The 25053-nt window shown below is 42.9% G+C and overlaps 1 protein-coding gene across 36 annotated transcripts in view; it reads right to left on the bottom strand.

Annotated features, from left to right (window-relative positions):
• Positions 1-25053, bottom strand: part of Rbfox1 (RNA binding fox-1 homolog 1) — a 1452839-nt gene that overhangs the window by 328830 nt on the left and 1098956 nt on the right. For 2 of the 36 annotated variants that reach the window (XM_087202751.1, XM_087202744.1), the window contains exon 1: positions 16073-16510. The exons of 24 other annotated variants lie outside the window; for them this stretch is intronic. Coding sequence is in view for 8 of the 12 variants with exons in the window: in XM_087202732.1 (XP_087058858.1) it covers positions 15414-15557 (144 nt within the window). In the remaining 4 variants the exon portion in view is untranslated. Of the gene's footprint in view, positions 1-15413; positions 15892-16072; positions 16562-25053 lie in introns of those variants that run through there. 10 more of the 36 variants (XM_087202736.1, XM_087202718.1, XM_087202737.1 and 7 more) reach the window with 9 other exon arrangements.

Genomic DNA, 25053 nt, shown 5'->3' with positions numbered 1-25053 from the left:
TCACTTCTCAGCTAGAATGCCAGCCATTTAAATGATTAGTCTCCATGGGCTGCACCAACTATCCTACATCCATGAATCAATAAATCCCCACTCTTGCTCAAGAGAGTTTGAGTTTCAGTTCCATTCCCTGCAACTAATAGATTCTGCACTAATACAAAAATGGTTGTAAAAATAGCACATGCATTCACACACACACACACACACACACACACACAGAGAGGAAAGTCAGAGTTTTCCTTTTTATTTTTTTTAGCATACACTTTTATAGAACTTGCCATGTACCATGCAGAATTCGCAGCACCATCCAGGCACTAATGCATTTCATCTTTTAATTCCATGGCAGTGGTAGCCATAGCTGCTCCATTCTACAGATAAGGATGTTGGGGCTTGAGAGTTCACCTAACTCATAGGGACCCGAGTGGTAGGTCTACTAGCCAAAGCTATCCCTGTGTGGTTCTGAATCCTGTTTCTTTTCCTCCATATGCCATGCAGTACTAAGGATGGTGATGTATTTGCTAAGTAAGAATCCTGGAAATATACTAAGAAGCTGGCACCAACACTCAGGTGCCCACACTGCAAAACTCGCCTCTGTGCTGAAAGCTCTTCTGAGTCCCTGGAAAAATCTTTGTGGGTGGTGAGCAAGGATTCCAAAATATCCTTCCAGAGAAGCCCCACTGCAGCTGAACCCTGCTAAACAGTCAGTACGAACTCAGACCATATTCATACCCAGACATGAAAACACTGACCTGTGATCAACCCACTGCATCCCACATCTTTCTAAATAATCTGTGGCAGAGAAGACTGTTTGTCCCATCTACACTGCTTTCAAATGTTTCAGGCTGATTAGGTACTGATTTCTTCACATATCCAGCTACCACAGGTCTGAACTCAATATGTTGGCATTCCATAAAATGTTTCCTGTGTTCCTTTTCCTTTCCCCCAACAATACTGCATAGAGCTCAAGGTGAAAATTCACAGATTCCAGAGTGGCCATTTGTTTTAGGATTACCATACAGACCTCACTTCCGTGGCTGGACTCAAAGATGAATGCTCCTTTTAGAACTAAAATAGAACAAAGGGACAAAAGGGAACTAAAGGATTTAAAATTAAGATGAAAAAGAAAAGAAAAAAAACCTTGGCGCTAGAGTAGCCTGCCTTAACTGCCTAAAACTTACCAGTGATGCCCAACTTTTAGTGCGGCTGATCCCCATATGCCTCCATACTCCCACTGGGACCCAACATTTGCTGGCGCTATTTATCATTCTAGCTAGTGGTGTATTCATCTGCCTACCTCGCTAAGCAGCCTTCAGTGTTATTTTTATAATTACTAGGAGTCTTTTTCATGTTGCACTCTGCCAGAACGCTGGCTACCATACACCTGTTCTACAGAGAACACATGGAGAGATGGGGTGGGCCTGGCAGTGCAGGGAAGGGGAAGGTGGCCTTTCCTGCCTGCTATGAAAAGCAAAATCAAGAAAAAAGAAGCTGACCAGAAACCACGAGGTAACTTTCTTTTTTAAAAATGTTGCACCCTGTGCCAACGCTTTATTTACCACTGTCCGTGTTTGTTCTGGACTTTGTTTATACCAGCAAATGCTGTTCTAAATATTTTTTTACGACTGTGAACTCATCTCATCCTCATAATGACTGGCAATAATACAATCACTCTCATTTTAAAGATGAGAAAATCACAGAAAAGAAATAATAAGCAATTTGCTCGAGGGCGCACAGAATACAGTAAGTAGCATCCTTGAACCAAATCTAAATCTAGGGATTCGTGTATAAAACTGGTTTAACATGATATATTCTAATCAGTGCCACTGTCATCCCCAAACATCATAATTACCACACCACTGCCACTAACACCTCCCTTTCAGCTCCTACCTGCCTCTCCATCAGCACTGTGATTCCCACCCCGACCTTCACCTGGACCACACCACCAGCATCAAGACTTCAGCAAAGCTCTTTCCACTGGCCAGTTACCATGCCGGGAGCTCTACAAACTAGCTCATGCCATACTCCTACCAACACAGCACTACTAATACTATTTCACAGATTCGGAAACTAAGGTTTTCAAAAGTGATAGACACATCAACACAGCTAGTCAGGGGGCTGCAAGATTCATAAAGCAGATCTGTCAGATACCGGTGTGAAAGCATTTAACTCCCGTGCTTCCGTGGCCACAGGTAGAGGGTACAGGCACTGTCCACTATTACTAAGATGTGAGCAAGGCTCCTGTGCACAAGGGTACCATTTGGGGTTAGTGACCCTGCTAGTGAATGATGAACACATCACTGCACTTCTGACCCGCAGCCACGTGACACCTAAGGAGCTTTGGCCTGCAACACACTGCACAGGGCCTGCAGCTCTCCCAGATAAAGTGTTGTGTAAGTCAGGCCCAGGCTTCCAACTATCTCTCTTGAAATCCTCCAAGGTCTGCCTCTCAGCATGGCATTTCTTCTCCTTTGGCTGGGCAACCCCTTTGGGTATGACAATCAGGATTGTTTTCCCAAACTGTCGTGCTGACAGAAACTTTCAGCCCATTGCAGTGGCCTTCAACCTGTGTCCTCACCTCTTACTTTCAATCATAGCCCTCTCTAATCTCTTCTCAAAAAGGTCTTTAAAAAGGTGAAATATGCTCCTATTTGTCTTTTTCTTAAAACCCCATAGTGTTTTTTATTGCTGTTGGAATGCAATGCAAGCCCTGTCAAAGCTTCCAATCCTGTGTGGTCCTAGCCATGCTCTGCCTCCCTCCTCCTCAGCTGGGCCCTGAGAATATGGCCATGACACATGCACTCTGCCTCAGGAGGGACAGTGTCCCACACCGCAACCTTTGCTTTTTGCCCTCTGCCTAGTTCACCTCAGCCGAAGGTCACTTCCGCAATGAGAATCTCTTTGCCCCTGAATCCAGCTCCTGCTCCTTCCCATGGACCCATCTCTTCTCCTTTTTCTTCAGAGCGTTTATCCCATAATTAGGTGGTGATCAATTCCCTCCCTACTGCCTGCCTCCCCCCAAAGCCCTGTGGAGGGGGAGGAGGATTTCTGGTCTGTGTAAGCTTCATGACTAACCCAATTTCTGAGACGGCGGGGGCTAAGTAAATGTGTTGAATGAATGAGTGAGTGAATTAATTATTAACCATTACTTAAGCAAAAGGGGAAAGTTTAAAGTGACTTAATCGTTATGGGTGTCACATGCTTTGCGATAGATGGCTGGATAAGTCTTTCAGAAGTAGATCATGTGGTGTTAGGAACAGTATACAAATGGATAAAAACAGCATTTCTCCCCTCCAGTAAATGCTCAAAAGCCTGCCTTGTGTAGAAGCAGATAGTTGTCTTATGTAATAAAGTAATTACTGGCTTGAATTAAAGGACACCATTATTTTAGAAAGTTGCTCTTTTTCTCATACACAAAAATGAAAGATCTGTCCCTCATATTAACACATCATCTAATTGGCAGCCTATATGATTCAGAAGAAAATGTTATTATTTTATTTTATTTTTTAGAAAATGATATTTTTCACTAAGCCAAGAAGAGCTATCAGAATAAAGGGATGTTTATTTGGGTGAATCACCAGCTTTGCAGAAATCCCAAGTGCTAATTGCATAATGGATCTTTACAAAATGCCATAATACGGGTTCGGCTGGTTTCTCTGTTTGGGGTTTGAAAAATAGATTGTTTAATATCCCATCAAAGCTATATGTAAACCAAGTAAACAATAGAGCAGATGTTGACTGCTGTCTTGTGCCTCGTAGACATAATTAAAGACAATGAGACACTCACGGATTCATACAATAAAGGACAAACGCAAACACAAAAATCAGTATAATATAAATGTAAACAGCAGTGGCCAGACACCTGCTTTTTTCATCCAAAATGCTGTATCATATTTCGCATGATGAGAAATCTTTGTAGCATGCTTTATTTACTTATGTACATACACACATTCTGTCCTCTTTTCAAGACAACACTATAAAAGGCAGTCGTTCCCACTGTACATTTATTTCAGTGTCATTACTGGTACACTGGCTGGTTTAAAAAAACCTATTTTAAAATTCTTTTCATAGGAGTAAGTGTTAAGAAGGGCCATTTACCCAAAACTTTGATATTTATAAATGAAATTTAAGTCCTGTTTTTTTCTTTTTCATTTGTCTTTGCATTTGTTCCTTCATTTAGAAATTTTGCTAAATTGATGTGTTTGTTTCCTAAGAGCTTTACATATTTTTAAAGTAAGAATATTTCCTAAAATCAAGATTTAATCTTATTCAAAAATCATCCTTTGGGTAGAATATTTAAAGTATCATTCTAATTTTCTAAATATTCTTGTTTTCCCCTTCAAACTCCTACTCAGTCTTCTGTTAGTTTTCAGTTCTCAGTTCTATAAACAAAAAAAGAAAAAATATACAACCACACACAAAACGAAACACATGATATAATTAAGAGAAAGCAAGACAATCCAAAATAAAAGCAACAACAAAAACAAGCACAAAACCAGAGTTTTCTCTGCAGATATCTTGAAAGAGGGACTGAGAACTCCAAATAAACTACGTGATTTTTCTTTTTTTGTGATCATAAAGAAAAAACAAAACTGCAAAAACCTGAGGTTAAAATCAGAGCTTTCTATGGCTTATTGAAGAGAAGAAAGTTTACTAGGTCCAGAGTGCTAAATCCAGAAAATAACCTCCTCACACATTTTCAAAACAGAGTTTATTTTGGTGAATAACTGATGTAAGTAGTAGTTTTTATGTCTCAAAAAATCCCATTGTTCAAAGCGAGCAGGAAGCTGGTGGAGACTTGGGAAGGAGGAGAGTGATTCAGCTCACAGTGAACTCACCTCTTTCCCTGTCTGTTCTTTCTGATAAGGTGGAGGAAAAGGAGGATTCTACTGGGGTCTGCATGGCTGTATGGTAATAAAACAGTGTCTGCTCATTTTCCCAGACAAGGTCATAAAGCATAAACACCAACTGGGAAACAAATAGGGCTGGGATTCCACCAGGAAACCAATCAATCTGGCTGGAAGCACCACAGAAAGCCAGGGTTCCGCCTTCATTCATCCTTTAGGGAAAGGCAATGAGAAGAGCTTGAGTGAATCTGATCACACACACACACACACACACACACGCACGCACGCACGCACACACAAGCCCCATGCACATAACCTCTGAGCTCAGGAAGGTAGAGGAACACCAAATTCTCCTGATTTATGAAGCAACTGGCTCTGCTCGGACCTGATCAGCCTGGCAAGCCAGGCTCTGCTCCCTGAAATGCCCTCATGAACAGGACCAGGCCTGGTGAGGGAACCAAAGCTCCAGTGTGGAGTATAAATCACTGATGTGGTGCCAGGCACTGACTGCATTTCCTGGGTTGTGCAGGAGCTCAGTGGGGATTTGGGGTTGGAACTGGCTGTGGAGAATTGCTCTCCATCATTCTGTGCTGTCATGTCCTACCGACCTAGAGACTTTCCTTCTCCCTCCTGCCACTCAAGTCCAAAGCCTTGTGTCCTAATTCATTCACAATAATCATAATGACTCAAAAATAAAATAGCTAGAAAGCAAGATGATCTCCTAAGCTCTTTCCCTTCTTAACAAGTTTATCTTATAAAACAAAAGGGAATGACCACTCCATTAAGTGCACTGTTTTCATGAAGGAATAGCCTAGCAGAGAGAAGCTCTTGGATCAAAACCTATCAGAATCATGCACCACCAGAAGAGGGAAGGCCCAGAGGACAGTGGTTACCAGTGGAAAGACTTTGTTTGCTCGTAAACATCATTTTTCCCACCTAAGCTTAGAATGCTACATCAAAACCTGAAGCCATCCATGCCAAGTCCCTGGAGACCTTTTGTGCAGGATTAAACATGGTAATCCATGTAAAAATGCTTAGTAGTGTGCTTGTCACATAGTGCTCCATAAAAGTTATTGATTATTTCATTATTATAATTATTTTATTATCATCATATTGAGGACAGCAGGATTCCCTGGGTGTCTGAACAGTCTTATGGTATCTCCTGCCATTTACAGAAAGAGCTGCATTTTTTTTGAATGGAACCAAAAAGGAACCTGAAAGGAAAAAGAAAAGAAAGAATGAAAAAATGTGCTCAAGAATTCTGAGTCACATGTTCTGGATGGAGACCCCCAGTGGAAGCATTTGTTGTTGCATCAGGAGGAAAGGAATTTCTCCACTCAACTCCTTTCTGTCTTAACTGCTCTCTGCAAACCCTTAGAGGGGAGAAAAGAAAGAAGAAAGAAAAAAAATTGCATCACGTTATACAGATTATTTGGATGAGAGAGCCTGTCAGCAATTTTAAGTGCAGACAATGGATAGATCCGAACCAAAGCCCTTTCCAGGAGGTACATTTGTGCTTCCAGAAATTCCAGGAGTGACCCAGATGAGGCGTGATGTGGAACTAGGAGCCTCACACCTCATTCTTTTGCTTCAAAATAAAGAGAACAAATGAGAAGGCAGCAGGGAAGGTTCTCCCTCTCCTAGGACAGATCACAGAATGTGAAGATGCACCTGTCAGCTTCAGCAGTCCATTCTGAAGCTGGAGCATCCGGCCAGGCACCAGACCAGGCACTCAGGTCCCCCAGGCTCGGGAGGGCCCACTGGACTCTGTGGGGTGACAGGTCCACAGCTTGGCAGGCACTCGCCACATGAACACTTATGGGAATCCATGTCAACATGTGCCCAAGTTCCCAGCACCACAAAATAATGACATTCTGAATAGAAATAAATGAAGCCCCTACAGTGCGATTCTGTCAGCTTTTGAAAGTAAATAACTTTGCTACTGACAAGAGCAAGATGATTTTTATTTTCCCTCCTCCTGCCACAGAGCATTAATTGAGCTGTGCAGACATATTGCCATCCAGCACCACCAGCAGGAATGACAGCACACAGGCAGAAGGAGAGGACAGGACCAAGCAGGCAAGAGGACAGAGGACCTGAGAGCCCTTGGAAGGCTGTGGCTGCATGGCATCATGTTGACTCGGGAGACACAGAAAACACAGGTTTGCATCCAGCTTCCACAAGCAGATCTTGCTTTGCCTTCACTTGTTGGTTTCTTTTACAGACATCTATGGACTGTTCACTGCACCTCATCCCTGAGCTGGATCATACTTAAATCTCATAAGGAATATTATGAAATCTTTACTCTTCTCCCCTTTTTGCAGAAGCAGTCAAGGCCCCAAACCAAATCAGCTGGCTCAGCTCATGAGTGACAGAGACAGGATCAAGCCTTCAGCTCATGACTTCTGTTCTATAAGCAAGTCCAGAAACACCAACCCTTTTTTATATTTGGGGGGTTCTGGAGATTGAACCTAGGGCCTTGACACTGAGCTACATACCCAGCCCTTTTTGTCACTCAGTAAATTGCCAGGCAGGGCTTATATTTGCAGTCTTCCTGCCTCAGTCTCCCAAAGTGCTGGGATTACAGGCATGTGCCACCCGTCCTGCCAACACCTGCTTTTTTAAAGGCATGCCTTGGGGGACCCAGTACTCCTAAGGAGACCTGGTTTCTCACCTGACTTCTGAAAGACACTTCAGATAGACATATAGGTACGCAATCTGGAGGCCTCACTGTCCCTTCTGTTCCAGATTCAACTCTTTCCCACTGCTATTTTGAATGAGGTCATCTCTTAGGTTTCACCCTGCAGTAAGAACCAGCCTCAGACCAGGCCTGGACACCAGCAGAGCAATGAAATCAGACCTGAAGGGAAGACCATGGACATAAGCTTTGATTTTTCATAAGGGGAATCTAGTTCTTGAGGTGATTTCTGGGCAAACACCAAACACGATAAAAGCTCATTAAGAGGAAAACCTTTTGTGCATTTCCTCATCAATCTTGAGAAATCTGAAGCCCTTAAAATCTATAGCTGCCTATATACTTTGTTCCATTGCTGCAAAAGGAGGAAAAAAAAAACCAGTCATTACGTTCCTGGGAACACACTACCCTTCTGCATGCTTTTCACAGGCTCCATTTCCTAGTTTTTGTTCTGTGTGTGTAGAAACATAATACAAAGAATGGGATCAAACAGGGCAAGAGCAGTCCCCAGCCAGAGCTAGGATGAGTTAAGGCCACAGCTCAAAGGCCCCTGCCCCAGCAGGAGGCATTAAATAGAAGGTGTTTTCCTCCCTTCTCTGTGTGCTCTGGGTGCTCCCCTGGCAGAGGGGAGGAGAGTGACACAAAAAACGTAACAAGTTAACGACAGTCTTGCTCTCTGAAACTGGGTTGGGAAGGAAGGAGCAATTCCAGGCTAGACGTGGCAGTGGCAGAGGATTCCAAGGAAAGCCAACGGACCAAGCGGGTGTTCTCCAAAGTGTGGCTCTACACTGACATTTCAGGACATAGCACAGAGCTGCTCAAAACGAGGGGCCAACTGTGAAGACAAGGGCCTTGGCTTTGCTTACCTGGAGAGCCTATGAGGGAGGCTGGCTCCTCACAGGAGTTCGACAGACACTGAATGAATGAAGAGACAGGAATGAATACATGTTTATTTTCGGGTACGTTAGAAAAATTATATCGCTGCTGAGATCTGGATTTCAGAGACTTTTTGGCGGGGGGTGGTTTGGGAACATCTGCTTGTAGGTTAAATAAAAATTAATTTAAAATTATTAAGGAGATAATTATGGTAGTGAGTAGGTTGGCAAAAATGAGGAAGGGGATGTTTAAATGCCTGAAGGTAGAGAAACACTAGGCCACATTAATTATTTCCACCCTAATGTGGCCCATTTTGGGGGGGTACTGAGCATCCAACACAGGCTTTTCACACTGAGATGCATCCCCAGCCTCCCATTTAGTGCTAAGTTACCCAGGCTGGATTCAAAGGTGCAATTCTCCTGCCTCAGCCTCCCAGAATGCTGTGATTATAGGCCTGTGCCACTGCTCCCAGCTCAATCTGCCCTTTGTTAAGCACCTTTGTTAGGCTGTGACAAAGATGCCAGCAGGACCTGTGGTTCCCTGTGATGAATGGTGTCCTTTAGTTTTGATCAAAATCTTCTCTCCACTTTCTGTCCTCAAGCCTGATTCCAAATGTCCCATGAGCCTCTCAGCAACTTTGGAATGGTTTTCTCTTATTTTTTCAGGGGAAATTCATCTCAGCCCTTTATTTTTGCCTCTCCCTTCATTTCAAAATAGCCTTGGGACACACGAGAAAGCCCACTCTATTTAGAGGGAATCAGCCCGGTAGCAGCAGGGACCTTTCCTAACATACCTTCTGGTCTAGTCACAATGTCTGGCAACAAATCATATAACCAATAAATGAGCAAATAGTAATGATACATAGGTTAAAAATGGGTGCAGGCACTGACTCGCCTTGCTTAAGGTTGTCGACCTTCCAAGTGTATTCATTCATTCATTCATTGTTTTTTAATTGAACAACTACTATCTATAACTATCTATATCCAGATAACTTTGTCCTTAGCATTTTTGGTGGAGTAAGAAAGAAATGGGCAAAATTCTACCACCCTGTTGCTTGCAGTCTAGCAGGATGGACAAAGCAAAGCAAGTACTTCACAAATGTAAAACACATCAATTAGCAAGAGAGGAATTAGAACGGGGACTCCACACAATGGACAGGAGTCTTCTTTTGCTCTTTCTCAGTCAGGACCAGTCAATCAGGGATGCAGTGCATTAGGAAAATCAGAAATAGCAGCAGAATGCCCATTCCCCACATCCTCTCAGGAGCCAGGGCGTTGCAACCAGAGAAACACTTTCCTAACCACTACGGCATACTAAAGCTGCTGAAGTTTGGGATTCTTTGGAAAGCCCTCTCCCTAACAGTTTCTCTCCACAAAAGGGCAGCCTGCAGGGCCATTGCTCATTTCCCCAGTGGGTTTGCACAGAGCGTGGTGGTGGTGGAAGGACCAGGCCCCTTTTGAGCTATTGTGCCTGAGAGCTGACCCTGTCTGACACTGCCCCTTTCAATTAGGGCTAGATGAGGTAAGCCACTTTCTGAAGACAGCGTGGGCCAACACCCAGCGCTGTGAAGTTCTCTCTGGCAGCACCGGAAATAGGAAACTTTACTGATGAATGGAACTTTCTTTGCTTTTCTTAATTGAATTAAACAGCACACTGGGACACTTCTCCCTGTCCATTACAAAGGTCCCTGCAGATGGAACAATTACACCCACGCCTGTCAGCCCTGCCTCCTTCTGGGGATGACACCTCCTGCTCCTCACCAATACCCCACCCCCAGGCACAGAGGCACCAACCTGATTTTGTTTTACAATGCTGCAATTTCTTTCCCTGCCAGGAGATGATGATTTGCCTGACAAATGACACTGTTTTTACGCAGCCAATATGAATAAACAAGCATTATGTTTCATCTTGGGGCACAGAGACTGGTTAAATGAATCAGGAAACTCTAAAAAAGATTGTCTACCCTCAGTCTATCAACGACTGGACGATTACTCAAGGGCCAACTGTAAGGAAAACAGATGGCGCATGAGCGCTAATGACATGGGCTTTCTCCACTCGGGTAAAGGCAGAGTGGCCGATTGCACGTTCAGACATGGACAGTCACAGAATAGCAGGCAGGAAGCCGGTCTGCAGATGCACTGAAGCTTGTGGTTCTCACCAATGAACACTGAATCACGCAGCTTTAATGCAGAGGCAACCCGAGTCACCCCACTGTCAACAGGAGGCAGAGATGTCTGAGATCTCAGCCTCTCCACAGGTTCCTGCAGTGGGGACACAGGACAGGTCCTGCCCACTACAATGTGAGTCCCATGCAGCTGGTTACGGCCTAGCCACCCCTGCCTTCCCTTCTCATTTAGAAAAGATCAGAGAAACAAGAAAGTTTGGCTAATTAACCAACTCATGCTATGAATTCTCTGCAGAAAGACAGAGGGACATATTTTCTACGAGACAGACACTTGGGCCCGGAAATGTGCACACGTCAGCCACTTAAATTCCTTTAAACAATTCAGACATGAAGATAATCGATCCTAATTCTTTTCTGCGTTATTGACACTATTGAATACCCCCGATCCACAGCGCTATCTAATAAATCAACACAGGATTAAGCCAAGAAGAAAGAATGTGATAAAATGCCATTTGTCCTGCTGTAAATCATTAGACTGAGTAACACCAGGTAAGTAACTGCAAGGAGGGCTGAACTTCCTTGCCTGGCTGTGATTGTTATGGCCCTACCTAATGCTTCCCAAATTCATAACCACGGCTGGTGCTCAGAGCTGATCCCCACTCAACCCTGGTCTGCATGTGAGCCACTCCCCTTTCTGGTGACTCTGCAGTGAGAACCACTTTTTAATTAAAGACAGAAAGGGTTGATATGCAGGTTTTGGCTCAATTGCTTTCGATCTGAAGATGTCCACGTTGAGCAATGGCTTCATTTGCCAGGAATTACCCTTTGTACAAACCACTTCACTATTTAAAACAAACCACATGGATCATCATTAAGTGGGAAAAATTACCAATCTTCTGATATTGACAGTGTCATGGCCCACTTTAGAAGGCCCTCATTCCCTCCTTTAATGTGGATTTTAAGTATTTGACTTTTTGTTACATTTAGGCTGATTAAAAGGTTCGGAGTGAAAAGGACTTGACGGATGAGAAGTCTTCTTACTTTGGAAATGGGAGACACTGACAGTGTTTTGGGAGCAGGGAAAGCTAAGTTAAAGTGCTACTGATCTTTTTTAGAGAATTAGGACTCTGGACTTAGAATGCTACGGGGCTCTGAGGGCAATGTGACCTGCAGTTTGCACCAGAAAATAAACCTCCTCGTTTGCCGTCCTGGTGGCTTCACTACACCTAACCAGGGGGTGAATTCTCTGTGCTTTGCCCCCGTGATTTAGGGTAGAGACACATCTCTACATTTTTGGTGTGTGTGTGTGTGTGTGTGTGTGTGTGTGTGAGTGTGTGTGTGTGAGTCTGTGTGTTCTGTTATTCTCTATGAAGAAAATAAAATATATTTCCTTTTGACCTCACTGGTAATCAAACTCCAGATTTGGAATTTGTGTTCAGAAATTTCCTTCAAAGCAAGAATATTTAAATGAGTTCCCACTTTGGACCTCTGGGAAGATTCTGCTCTAGAAGTCTGTAAATCAAGGTTCAGTTGGGGGAAGAAGATTCACCATCAAAGAAGACACCAAGTAAAGCCACTGCAGTACATTGGGCTAAGAGGTTGAAGCAGAGACTCTCCCTGAACAGCAAGATTAAAAGCCAACCACACCAGTGATCCCTTGTCCCCTCCATGGGAAAGGGGTCCACACCACAGACGCATGCCATGTACAGAGTTGTGTGTGCTTGTGTCTCTACCCATGTGATGACATCACTGCGTGCAATAACTCGATGCCAAAGGGACTACTCAACATCATGCCATCTTGCAGTTTCCAACCTTAGCAAAATCTTGGATGTTAAGAGGAGAAAAAAATGAAAAAGAAAGAAATTGTAACTGGAAAAAATATCTATTCAAAGGAAAGTTACTGAGAAATATAAACAAATGAAATGGAATAAGTTGAACAATGTATAAAAGCCAGAGTTCCCTCTTCATTAGCGGGAGTATATGTTATTTGTAGAAAAAGGATTAAATTGTTTTCACTTGGTCATTTGGAGTAGACTTGAATGGAGAGGCATCCCAATTGATTTTGTTTTTATGATCTGTCTTAAAGACAAATCTGGGAGAATTTATGAAGAGAGCTTGGATGTCAATACTGAGGTAAAGAAAGCATACAATGAAGTAATTTTCCTTAGGCATTAGATAAGAAATAAACCCTATATGAAACTTTATTCCAGGAAAACATATTTCAGTGAAGATGTAGTGACTCCTGATCAGAACTTGTACATTTTTAAAACAGAAAGATAAAAGACCCAAAATAAAATTTTTGTGTTTTACTTATTTTCATATGTGATTGATGATTTGAATAACAAAGACTTCTGAAATACATTTATTTCTAAATAATATAAAACAAAAGGTTTCCAGTGAAGCTGTTACTTATAAGTGTTGTCTAATTTGGTCATCTGGTTTATATATTTTGAGAGTAAAGATTACTGCTCTGTTCATTAAAATTAGGTTAGGATATAATAATAGCTATAAATTAATAGCAGATAAAAGGTGTAGTGGTGATGTATGTGTAGATGTATAGTCTGTAGTGTGTGGAGATTGATCTGAACTGTCTCACAGTCTTAATCAGTCAGCTGATCAGATTGCTAAATAAAAGCAATAATACGAGATTTCAACACAAACTATCATGACAGTAACAGCCAGAAGAGGTGATCTCGAGGTATAGCTTTCTGATAGTGAGTCTTCTGGAATTATGGCTAGAAACCTTGATTCTAAATAAAACTGGCAAAAATAAATGTTTGCCTGTCCTATACTTCAGACATTTAGTGAAACTCTGAGAAAATACACAACACACCACACATACACACACACACGTTTGACATTATGTCACAGCATCACATTATGATTGCTTTCACTGAAAGGATTACAAGTCCTTTCAAAAAGGGGGTGTAGTTCCAAGCACATGTCAGAACCCACCCTCCGTCTATCTTCACATGGATCCACAATGTTGATTCAGTTACTTCTAAATATTTGTTATGGCTGCCAACATTTTCTTTGAGCCTCCCCCTTCCACTGCAGGGTATTTTCCCTCATGGGAGAGACTGCCTAGAAGATGCTGATAACCCTTCTCTTTATTCTGTATATCCTTATCCTTTCCATGGCAAGAATAACTTCTCACTCAAAGCCACTACCTTCTTCCCTAAGTTGTACCTAAACAAGCAAACCAGTCCACCTATCTAAAAGGCAGAAACATAGATGAATTAAGCGCACACACACACACACACACACACACACACACACAAACTGTGAGAACATTGCAAACCTATAACATTGTTTGGCACCATGAAAGAAGTGAATGTATGAACCAAAAGATCAACTCATACTAATCATTTGATTCATTCCAACTAAGGCTTAGTATCTGTAACAATGCTATTAGGATTTTCTTCTGATGGGTAACTGGTAAAACACATACACACATATTTAACATACATTCACAGTGAAGGCTCAGAAATGGTAGAATCAGATGAATCATATAATATGCCATCATTACGCTCTTGAGAAGTGTTTCCTGGCATGACTTACTAAATTAGAAATGGAATAAAACTATATGTAAAAGAATAAACCAATTTGTTCCCAAGATAATTTCTTAAAGGGCTGTTCTCAAAAAAATTGCAACAGAAAATACGCCAAAGAAATATTTTCTGGAGACAACCAACTTGATAACAAATCACCCAAATGTTCAAAACAGAATCCTGACATTTTATAAATACATATACTGCTACAACACAGATTGAAGCTGCACATCTTGGGGGAAAAGAAGCCTCTCTCAACTCTTGCAAAGGAAGTCCATTAATATACAAATAAATACATGTTAACAAATGGCACCCTTATAAGAATTGAATAGAAAAACAGACAAAATGATTATAATCACTATAAACTTCATAGACCAAGAAGGGCATCCTAGGGAGGGAAAAGGATTTCCATCTGCATCACAAAACCCTTCTCCTTGGCAGTTCACATTCACGGCCCCTGCCCAATGACAGAGCTGGCCTGCCACCCCACAGGGCAGGGTCCAGCTGCTTCCCAAGCCAAGCACCAGCTCAGGCAGCAGCCCTTCCAGCAAAGAAGGAAAGACAGAGTGCCCTGGAACACCCCGAGAAAGACAGACCAACTGTCTCTGGAGATTCTGAAATGTGCACTGAACAGAAAAACAGATTGCCCTAGCAAGACCACTAAGGGGGAGTGAAGGGAGAGAAAACAAACCAACAAAATCATCTTTGCACATGCCAACAAAGCCAGGATCCTACATGCTCACCTCCATCACAGCACTGACCAGGAGTTTGAAGGCAGATTCTGGGACTGACATACTCCAGAAATCCGGTGATGTGATCCCAAGCCTACTGAAGATACAGCACCCCAGACAAACTTAAGAAAACAAAAATACTTCACACATACAGACATACACACACACACACACACACGCACGCACACGTACCCTCTTTGTTTCACTCCCTATTAAATCAGCCGAATTAAAACTACAGACACCAAGAAAGCCTCCGGAAAGATCCAAACTCTCCGCCTCAAAGGGGTCTTAGACGCTGATTGCCACTGGACGCTCTGCCAGGAGAAGGATGCTAGTTTAAAATTAAAATTAAAAACAAAAAGCGGGTTTCTATTTCAAACTCCCAGTACCCAGGCTCGGGATCAGGCTTCAAAGTATTCAGACAGGTGAAAAAAAATTCACACAGCGTGGGGCGACCAGGCTCCAAGTAGAGCCCCCCCCCCCACGCAGCAGCCCCTCCCCAGACCCCAGAAAGGCAGAAAGCGCAGCCCACCGATGCGGTACCGAGTCTGGCCGGGCAGGGAAGCAGCTGCCGAGAGGAGACGCGCGCCTTACCTGCTGCAAGTACATAAAAGTCAAGGCACACGATAGCTGGGGACACATGCCCACGTTGGGGAGCGCCACGCAGGTGGCCCCCGTTAGAGGATGCTGCATAGTGTCTCTCTGGAGCCCGCCGAGCAGGAGTGGGGACACTCGCATGCAATCACGTTGCTTTTTTTTTTTTTTTCCTTCCTGGTTGCTACAATTTTTTTTTCTTTTTAATTTGCTGACTATCTAAGTCAAAGCCCGGCGGCGCTCTCTTTTCTCTCGCTCGCACTGGCTTCTCTTCTGTCTCCCTCCCCCACCGCACCCCGGAGTCCCTCCTCCCTGGCTGGCCTGTCCCTGCCTCCAGCTCCGCTAGATCCCAGCAGCCTTCATCAGCCTCCAACTAAGAGTCTTGGAGAAGCAGGAAACTAGTTGGTTTCCTTCGAAGCTGCACCCCTTTGCTGGCTTGTTGGGCCTGCGTTTTGATTGCCCTTAAAGTGGAAGGTGCCCCCCCCCCGCACCCCACTCCCCCGGGAAAGGGGACGAGAAAGCAACTTCTGTCAAAGGTAGAGGGGCAAAGCTGCCCTCCTTTAGACACCGAATACAAGGCTAGAGGCTAGGGCAGAGGGAGGAAGGAGGGAGGGGAGGGGGAGGGAAGGGGGGGAGAGAGAGAGAGAGAGAGAACTCACAGTGTGGCTCACTCCGTTTGTGCTGATGTTGCCTGTCTTCTCATTTGTCAAATGGGTCCAGGGGAAGGGTTCTGGGTTTCTCCCCCCCCCCCCTCCGCCCCCTTTAACGATTCACCAAAATTTAAATTGTGTCTGCTGAAAATCCCCGCGGGGAAGAGCGCAGCGCTGGCCTGGCCGGCACCCAGGCGAGCAGGACCATTAACGCGACTGCCCAGCTGGGACCGGGAGTGGAAGGCAGAATTGGGTGGCGGATTGTTTGCCCGATTGGTCGGCAAATAAATATGGGAAAGGGATTCCCCTTTGTAAGACGCTGGAGCGCTCCGAGGCGGCTTCAGAAGGAGCGGCGGTGAGGGCGGTGGGGAGGGGTCTGCGCTCCCGGGCCGGCCGGGCAGCCGAGGCTGGAGGCCCCGCGGCGCCCGGGTGCCACTCTCGCCCTGGCCTCGCCTTGGCTGGGCAGGTAGCCGAGAGCCCAGCCTCCCCACGGGAGAATCCGCCGGGCTGGTGGAAATCCAGCCTGTTGGACTCACTTGCCAGCTCCGCGGGTGACTGAGAGGGGGCTTCTCCCAGACTAGAATTCCCTCTCCTCAAATCATAAATGCGCAGGGTGAGGAAGCCGCTGTCTGATAAGACATTTACTCTGTGGGCTGCAGCAAGCAAATTACAATCGTTTATTTTACTTTTTTTTTTTTTTTTTTTTTAAATCCTTGCCTGGCCAGCTTTCCTTGGCCAAATTAACATTCTGCTGTTGCAGGCAGACTCCCCCCTCCCCTTTATTTTATGAAGTAATAATTATTCATTAGTAGATTTCATTAGTCTTTATGCAATAAAATACGATGTGATCTACAAATCAAAAGAAAATATTAGGACTCTAACTCATCCTTGGTCCCCATAGTGGGGGGGGGGTGAAGAAATTTTTGGCAACTGTAAAATCATGATCAGGAACAGTAACTGTATTTTTTTTAATCTAGATTTTGACTAGTGATTACATTTTTTTAGTTTTTTGTTTGTTTTCCAAACAAGGGGTCAGCTGTCTGAATAGTATCTTTTGAGGTTGTTGGGTTGCATGAAAGAAATCTTGCTGTGAATTTGTGCTGCTTTGTGGGACAGAGCCACCCAGAGAGACAGGGCTGTCTCAGGAAAGAACAGCCACAGTACTGGCCCCAGGAGCCATTCCCACTGAGCCCTCCCTGGGGCCAACCAGACACTCTGGAGGATGTCTCCTTTCCACCCAAGCTATTGGGCTGCAAGACACAATTCACTTCGCAGGCTAATAAAAATGCTTCCTGAAGAAAGAATATTAATTACTCTATAGTTCTATTTTGTGTTGTTCTGTTTTGAAATGCCATAAATAAAGTCGTTTTATGCCAAGCCATGGGTCCCAACCAGACTGTTTCTTTCTGCTTTTCAACTTGCAAAACCAGTTTCCCCATTTGCCTTGGGTCTCATGTATCCCCTCAATTTAATGGGGACACCTTAACATGTTTAACCCTTTAACCTCAAGCAGAAGTTGATCTGGCAGACTGGGATTCTATAGAGTAGTATTTTGTGCTGCTTTTATTTTATTTTATTTTATTCCATTTTACTTTATTTTTTGAGAAGAGGAGTGGCAGAAGTTAGTTTGAAAAATTCTTGCCAATCTGATGTCTCAGAAATCATATTCATCAGACAAGCTCTGGTTTGCAAATAAACAGATTCCCTCTTCTTAGTTTCTACCCATTATTAGTTTGTTTATTGCAATTCACAAAGCCAGAGAGAAAACCACCCCACAAAACTCATATGGACTAATAGAGTAAAGACTCCGCCTTTCCAATCTTGACTCTCTGCCTTTCTGGACCCTTTCTTTTGCTTCAAGCTATTAGCTGGACTGACCAGCTTTCTTCATTTATTTATTTATTTTTCTCACTTACACTGGGAAACCCTGCAAATGTCCCAAGAAGAGGGCAGAATTTTCCCTTCAGCTCATTTTCATAAGAAACATGATAAATAATACATGGCACTTTAATAAGACCTTATCTGAGTGGCTTAATGAAAAACAAACATATTATGTAAGGTACCAATATCTGCTCTCAGCTGTCCTAAACCCACACCATTTTGCAGCCTGGTTTCCTCCCCAGGTTGAGATCTCTCAGTGCTTGGATTCCTAAAGACCCATTTTGCAATAATGACTCAGACTTTCCTTTACACTTAGGTCTTCAGAGTCAGGGAAGCTGGAAATCTATAAACTACAACTATGCAATACAGACCTTCTAAATCCACGTCAGAATTACTTAGACCTAGGCTCTATTCTCTGGACAACCAAGTAGAAATGTCCCTTCACAAGCGCATGCAAGCACAATCGCACAAGTGACTAGTACATTCTGCACGAACTCATATGGGGGGCACAGTAGGGATTTTACAGTGGCTAACCGGAAGAGAGAATCATGGTAGCACTCTGTGACACTTATTATTGCTCTCTCCCTCCGTGTCCGAAGTTTGCCGGCCTTCCATGCAGCATCTAGGATTGCCAAATTTGAATTCCATGTCAATACAGTACACAGGTGCCCCATCACTGGTCCTTGCTCTGGATTGATATTTTACATCAATTAATGGGAAAAGTGGACAAAGAAAATATTCTTGTCTTTCTCTACAAAGGATGCCTGGGACACAGTATCACTTGGTGTATACACTAGCAAGCATTCAAGGGGTGCCCTGCTCGCCTTTCAGCTGCAAGGACCTTTAACTGAATGGTTATATAGCCCCCTCAGGAAGCCAAATAATTCCACCTTCAAGTGAAACTTCATTTGAAGACAACAGCCCAAGTATTAATTGGACCTGCACAATAGTATTTGTAACTCTTTCTCCAAATTTGCCATTGATTTAAGAGCAGAAAAACAACAGGTTTTCTTTCTTTTTATTTTTTCTTTCATAATAACGTATTATAACTTTCTAAGGTTTTCAAAATAGCAAACTTTTCACTAAAGGATACTTTTTACGGGAGTCATCATGCCTCAAAGCAAGAGAGTCTATTTAGACAGAGGACTTCTTGATCTTACAAGTAATTGTACTAGAATAAGCTCACTGACAATGTCAAGATGTGGTTTAGAAGTACTTTACTCTGGCGTCCACATTTTAAAATGGACACCTACAGATTCTCTATCTTTGGTAAAGTGAGAAGCTAAGTAGCTTTAGAAAACTGTATTATTTATTATCTCTATCCCAAGCACTTTGATTGACTTACTTGTTCAAACGCCTGAATGTTACTTAGTTAGTATTGACCTCTTTCCAGGCATTGTCATGGCCCCTGGGGTTGAAACAGCCACTGAGGACAAAAACAGACTTTACTTTCTAGTGGGGGAAAGAAGCAGAAAAAAAACACAACAAAGATAAGAAATAAACTGTAGAGCATAATAGAAAGTGATGATTGTAGTGGAAAAAAACAAGAGGCAAATCAGGATCAGGGAATTTAGGAAGGCAGGGCTGTGGAGGTTACAGTAAATGGAATCTATAAAAGTGAGCTTGCTCTAAAAAAAAAAAAAAAACCCTGCAGCTTCTGGTTCAAGAAAGATTCCTTGCACCCTTATGCTTTCCACTCCAATTGCCAAACCTCAGAGTTGACCATTAGAGGAATTCTAGAGCTCTCTAGGATCAGCCTTCTAAATAGTAGTGGCAGTTCTCAGGCTGAAAACATGGAAAGATTCTCACCAGCAACTTCGATTGCTGAACATGCAGAGTTTACTACAGTGACTGCCACATAGTGTGCATTCAGAAGACCATGAACTGCTGGCTGGCTGGCTGCAACATCTGGACTGAATGACTTGTTGCTGTCTCTTTCTGCTCAAGGAATGGAAGGATTCTGAATTTTGTTTTGACCTTTCTCTATACTGAGCTCGTCTCTAGGTCCTTAGAATGAGTTCCCTGCCCCATGGTTCCTCTGAACTGTACCGCAGAAGCTCCATTCCTCAGACACAATTTTCCAGGAAAAGGAGGCTCAGTCCACTGCAATGAGCACAGAGTTCTTTTCTCAGAGCAGCAGGCTGCATTGCAGTCCGAACTGATTCCAACCATTTAGTGACAACTGTTTTGCATATAATGCCAGGATTGAGCCTGAATTGGATTGTTTCTGTGCAAAGGACCCTCCTTGAACTCCTCAAGCTCTCTAGACTCAGGATGGGTTGTTAGTGAACGTGGGACTAAAAACTCAGCCATGCTTATAAGAACAGAAATACGAGAGCAGGCAATACCCAGCTTACGATTAGCACCCACCAAAAAAGCTCTTTTGAAAATGACATGGATTATTTTGAAAAGTTTACTACCATCTTTCACCCAAAACACTGATATTAATTAACAGATAACGTTAACCAATGAGTAAATAAGATGCCCAACAATAATCTCTGCAAGTGATGTGACTGTAAAGAAATGGATAATCTCAAACACACATAGTGGGAATCAAAATTAGTAAGATCCTGGAGATGACATTTTTGCATTCATTATCAAAATTTAAAATATGCATATCTTCCAAGATAACTATTCCAATTCTAGGTGTCTGTCTTGTCAAAATATTTGAGATAAGTACAGAGACATGTGTACCACGATAATCACTCCAGCACTGCTTGTAAAAATAAATAATCAAAAAGAACAGGGGAAAAGTATTAAAGTAACACATATGGATACAGTGCACCTGTTAAAAAGAATGAGGGGTAGCTATGGGCCTTCCCTTGGAAAATTTTCTAAGAAAGATCTCTAACAAGTTTCAGGGTACATATAAAAACTAAACCAAACCAAGCAACAACAAAATCCACAGTCTCTTTACAAGTATGAATGTGCATACAGATCACACATAGACATGGATGAAGCATGGGCATTCACGTACACCAACATATATGTAAATATATGAAATGCACAGAATAGGGTGTGGAAGAATAGAATCCAAAATATGATTAATGTGTTTCCTTCTAGAGTGATGAAGAAGGGAGATTCAAAATTTTTTACTCTGCACAGATTTATGTTTGAATTTTCACAGTAAGGATGCATTTGTGCATTATTATATAATAAAACGAAGCAATGCTATTAGTACTACTACAACTATGACTACTATCACTGTTGCAACTTATGAAGACCCCAGGTTACACGTTCCTAGGAAATCATTGTGTGAATGGTGGTAAATTTTCCTGGCTATTACATGAGAATCTGTCCACACTGACAGTTGAGCTATAGTATTCTGGATATTTACTATCCCTAGTTAAAAAGGAAAGTACATAGCACAAGGTATCCATAACTTAGAACCTCATTTCTACCAGTAACTTCATAGGGACACAGTGCTCTCCTTATCAGTTCAGATACAAAAGTGAGAGCACCAGGACCCATACTCTGTTGCTTCCCAGGTGTGAGGACCTCTAGAAACAGACAGCAGGCAGTAAACCTGCATATGTTTCTGGAGAAAACCAAGGTGCATCTAGTTTATACACACATGTGTGTCTGATTTTCAGCTACTTGCCTCACTGTGTCAGGTAGTTTGTCTTGACAGCAGGCCTAGTATACAAACCACGGAGATATGGAAAATTAGTCTTTTTGTTTCTCCAAACCCAGGCCTCAGCTCAATCTGTACCTCTTCCCTGCAGGTGCAATGAGGAGGAAGTCCTGGAGGGAGAGAAAGTGTATCTCTTCCCCTTTCCCTCACTGTGGCAGTCTCCCAGGCTAATGACTATGGGATCTCACAGAGTGGAAGCTGGGAAAAGCTTGCTCCTGACTCCTGAGCAATACTAGCATACAGGGAGAGTCCACTGGGTGTCAGGGGAAGGATGCATCTCCACACATACCACATTGGTTTGTTCTTTTAAGGCAGGTACAATCAAGGGACACACTATTCTTTCCAGGGTATTCTTGATTCCTACACTCCTCCAAGGGAAGGAATAGACCTACCTCAAGCTACCCTTACCCCACAACACCATGAATCTCTACTGCTATTGTGGATTGCAGCTTGTACCACAAAAAAGGCCCCCCAAATCATAGGATTTTGGAAATGGTCCCTTGGCCCACATCCATGGGCAGAGGTAGGATAGGGAGCCCATTGATGCAAAACTAGCAGCATGTCTACTATGAAGTTTTCCCATGTCTACAAAAACGGACTGGGTTGAAGTCCAAGATCTGCTACTTATAAGGTATGTGTATGGGTGGACATGAATTCACCACCCTGAACCTCAGTTTCTTCTTTTGTCACATGGAAGCGGTAACAGCTCCTTCCTACAAAGGCAGTGATTCTCAGACTTCACACACACACACACACACACACACACACACACACACACACCATCTGTTCTGTGCATCGTTTCAGAAAGGAAAGGGCATTTTACACCACAAAGTAAAAAAGTAAGAAGGACATAATCTCCAAATAAAGGACAGCCTTTCAAATTGATTAAATTTAGGTCTATTAAAATTTTCACTAAATTGCCCTTAATTTTCTCATTTAGCTGCACTCTGTTGGAAATGTCATTATGGAATCAGATGAGTCTGTAGATCAGCATTTGGGAACCACAGGGATAATAAATGTAAAGTGCTTCTTAGCACAGGCACAGGTACTCAAAGAATCATGGTTACATGGCACATGTTGTGGGGATACTTGAGATAAATTAACAGTTACCCCCATTGGGCCTTTGTAAGGATCCTCCTCACCCCAGGTGCACACTGGAGCAAACACACCAGAAACCCTGCAGATTTCTGAGTCTCTCAACCCATAGAAGGGCTCTGTCTTCTCCTAGAGATGCTTAATAGAGGCTGGATGAATTGAATGTGCCACATTGCCAGTTCATCTACTCTCCTCAATAACAGAGCCCAGACCACTCAAAGCCCCCCTATATGCTTCCTGGAGATAGGGTGCCTGGGGATCCTTCTGGTTAATGTGAGGGCATCCAGTACACTACAGGGGCATCCTTCTTCTTGAGCCTGACTTCCTGGCTCTGAAGTTCCAGCTCTGTCTCAGACTACTACAGCTGCTAGTAAATGGCTATTGACTTATAAGATCTTAAACCTCTATTTTATTCTCCCTAATGGAGAACAATAATAATTTTTTTCCCTAATTGTTATTAAAAGATAAAGTAATACATACAAGTGGTGAGATTGGAGCCTTTGAGCTAGCAACCATTCAACATATAGTAGCAAGTATTATTATGAATAATTCTTACCTTCAATCTCTTACTAAATGATACAGTAGACATTCTTTCTTTGTTGTGTATATGTGTATATGCTTGTGTGTATATATATATGTATAGCGTATATATATGTATATATATATATATGACTAACAAAGTCAACACATTTATGGAACGACTAACTGCAAATGTAATTTTTTTAAAAAGGTTTTTAAATGACTCAGCATTATATGAAATTGTATAGACACCACCTTTCTGCCCTGGTCTTCTGAATACATAATTTATTCAACCTTGCTAATGAATCAAATGAATACAAATGTACACATTCATCCTTATCAACTAAGTTCTTTCTCAGCTGCATCTCACAAAATGTCAGGTTGATTCTTTTACTATTTTTTAGAGACTGAGTAAGGTAACACATGTTAGAAGATTACTTCTGGCCAGATGGTAACTAATTTTTTTTCTCATCTTCACAAAACCCTTTAAGACAGGGTTTTATGTCTCTGATTTACATAAAGAAAAACTGAGGCTGCAAGAAGTGTCTAGTTCATATAGTGTCCAACTAATGAGGGGTGGGCACAATGGTTTTGTTTAGTCTGTTAACAACAGACTCGCACCTTTGTGCTATGCCAATTGCAGTAGAGGGGCCAGTGCATCATCCTCATTACCATAATTTTAGTCATCATTGTTTATAATACTTACACTTAGCAGGCAGTTTCTGAAGCAGTCCTTTGTGCCAATGCATCAACAGGCTTTACTTTTTCCAGGAACCTCTCACTGACCCAGGCCAACTAATTTCATAGCATGAAACATTCTTAGCTTTCTTGTCCCTGCCTGCTCCAAGGAGGTACCTACCCACATCCTACCCTGAACTTTTCAAAAGAAAAGACCCTGCCTCCAGTCTTTCTTGCCAACACCCTTCTATCACAACAGCTGGCAAAAGTGACAAGTTGCAGAGATAGCATTCAATCTCATCAGTCAAGTAATATCTGGCAGGAGAGACCCTTGACAGATCCCTGATTAAAAAAAAATACTCAAGGCAAGCAAATAACTTCAGTTCCCATTAGAGTTTTGCAGAAACAACAGGTTCCAGGAGATGCTAAGGGAGAGGGCCTTCCTTGGTACTAGAGAGGGTGGGAGTTGGCTTCCAGGGCACAGGACAGAATGTAAGAACGTGGGAAAAGAGAGGGTAGGCGGAAGAGACAAAAACAGCTAAGTGGCGATTTCTCCTAATGAACATGTGGGTGGGGAGGTCTACTTTGGGAAGCCTCCACACCCCACCCACTCTCTGTGTTTCAACTTTCTGGATGGAACTGAGCAAATCTGAAGGCAAATAAAGCCTGCATCTCTCTTTTGCCTCAGTAATAAGCTTGGCTGCAGGCTACTTTGACCCCATAAAAGTTCAGAAATATTTATCTCTATGCAACCAGCAAGCATCTCTGACAAGAAGTGACTTCACCCTAACAGCTCAAGCTCTGCATTAATCTATCTTGACCTCAACTTTCCCAGGTCCTGTCCTGGCAACCAGGTGAGGGACACTGCAAGGACTCTTGGTTCTTGGCATTATCTGCACACCTTCAAAGCTAGTGACATTGATGTTTAGCTAGGAAGGGTGTAAGGACACACACACAACTCGATCAGTCTTCAGAAACTAGAAGGTTACATAGCAAATGTAAAATCCTGCTGGTTCTCAAGATCTCATCTCACCAAAATGTAGCATCTCTAGACTTCTAAATCTTAGTTCCTAGGTTGCATTTCACAGTTCCAGACATATCACACGCTCTCAGCCTCATCTGGCCTTCTAGCTCACAGCTGGGTATTCTCTCTTTGGGCTCCATTATGAGAATCCAAACAGAA

The sequence above is a fragment of the Heterocephalus glaber genome, unplaced genomic scaffold (assembly GCF_053883595.1).
Source record: "Heterocephalus glaber isolate CG9 unplaced genomic scaffold, H.glaber_assembly_v1.0 deba00001781, whole genome shotgun sequence".
Classification (NCBI taxonomy): Eukaryota; Metazoa; Chordata; class Mammalia; order Rodentia; family Bathyergidae; genus Heterocephalus; species Heterocephalus glaber.
The sequence above is the reverse complement of the archived record's forward strand: the minus strand, read 5'-3'. Positions and strand labels throughout refer to the sequence as shown.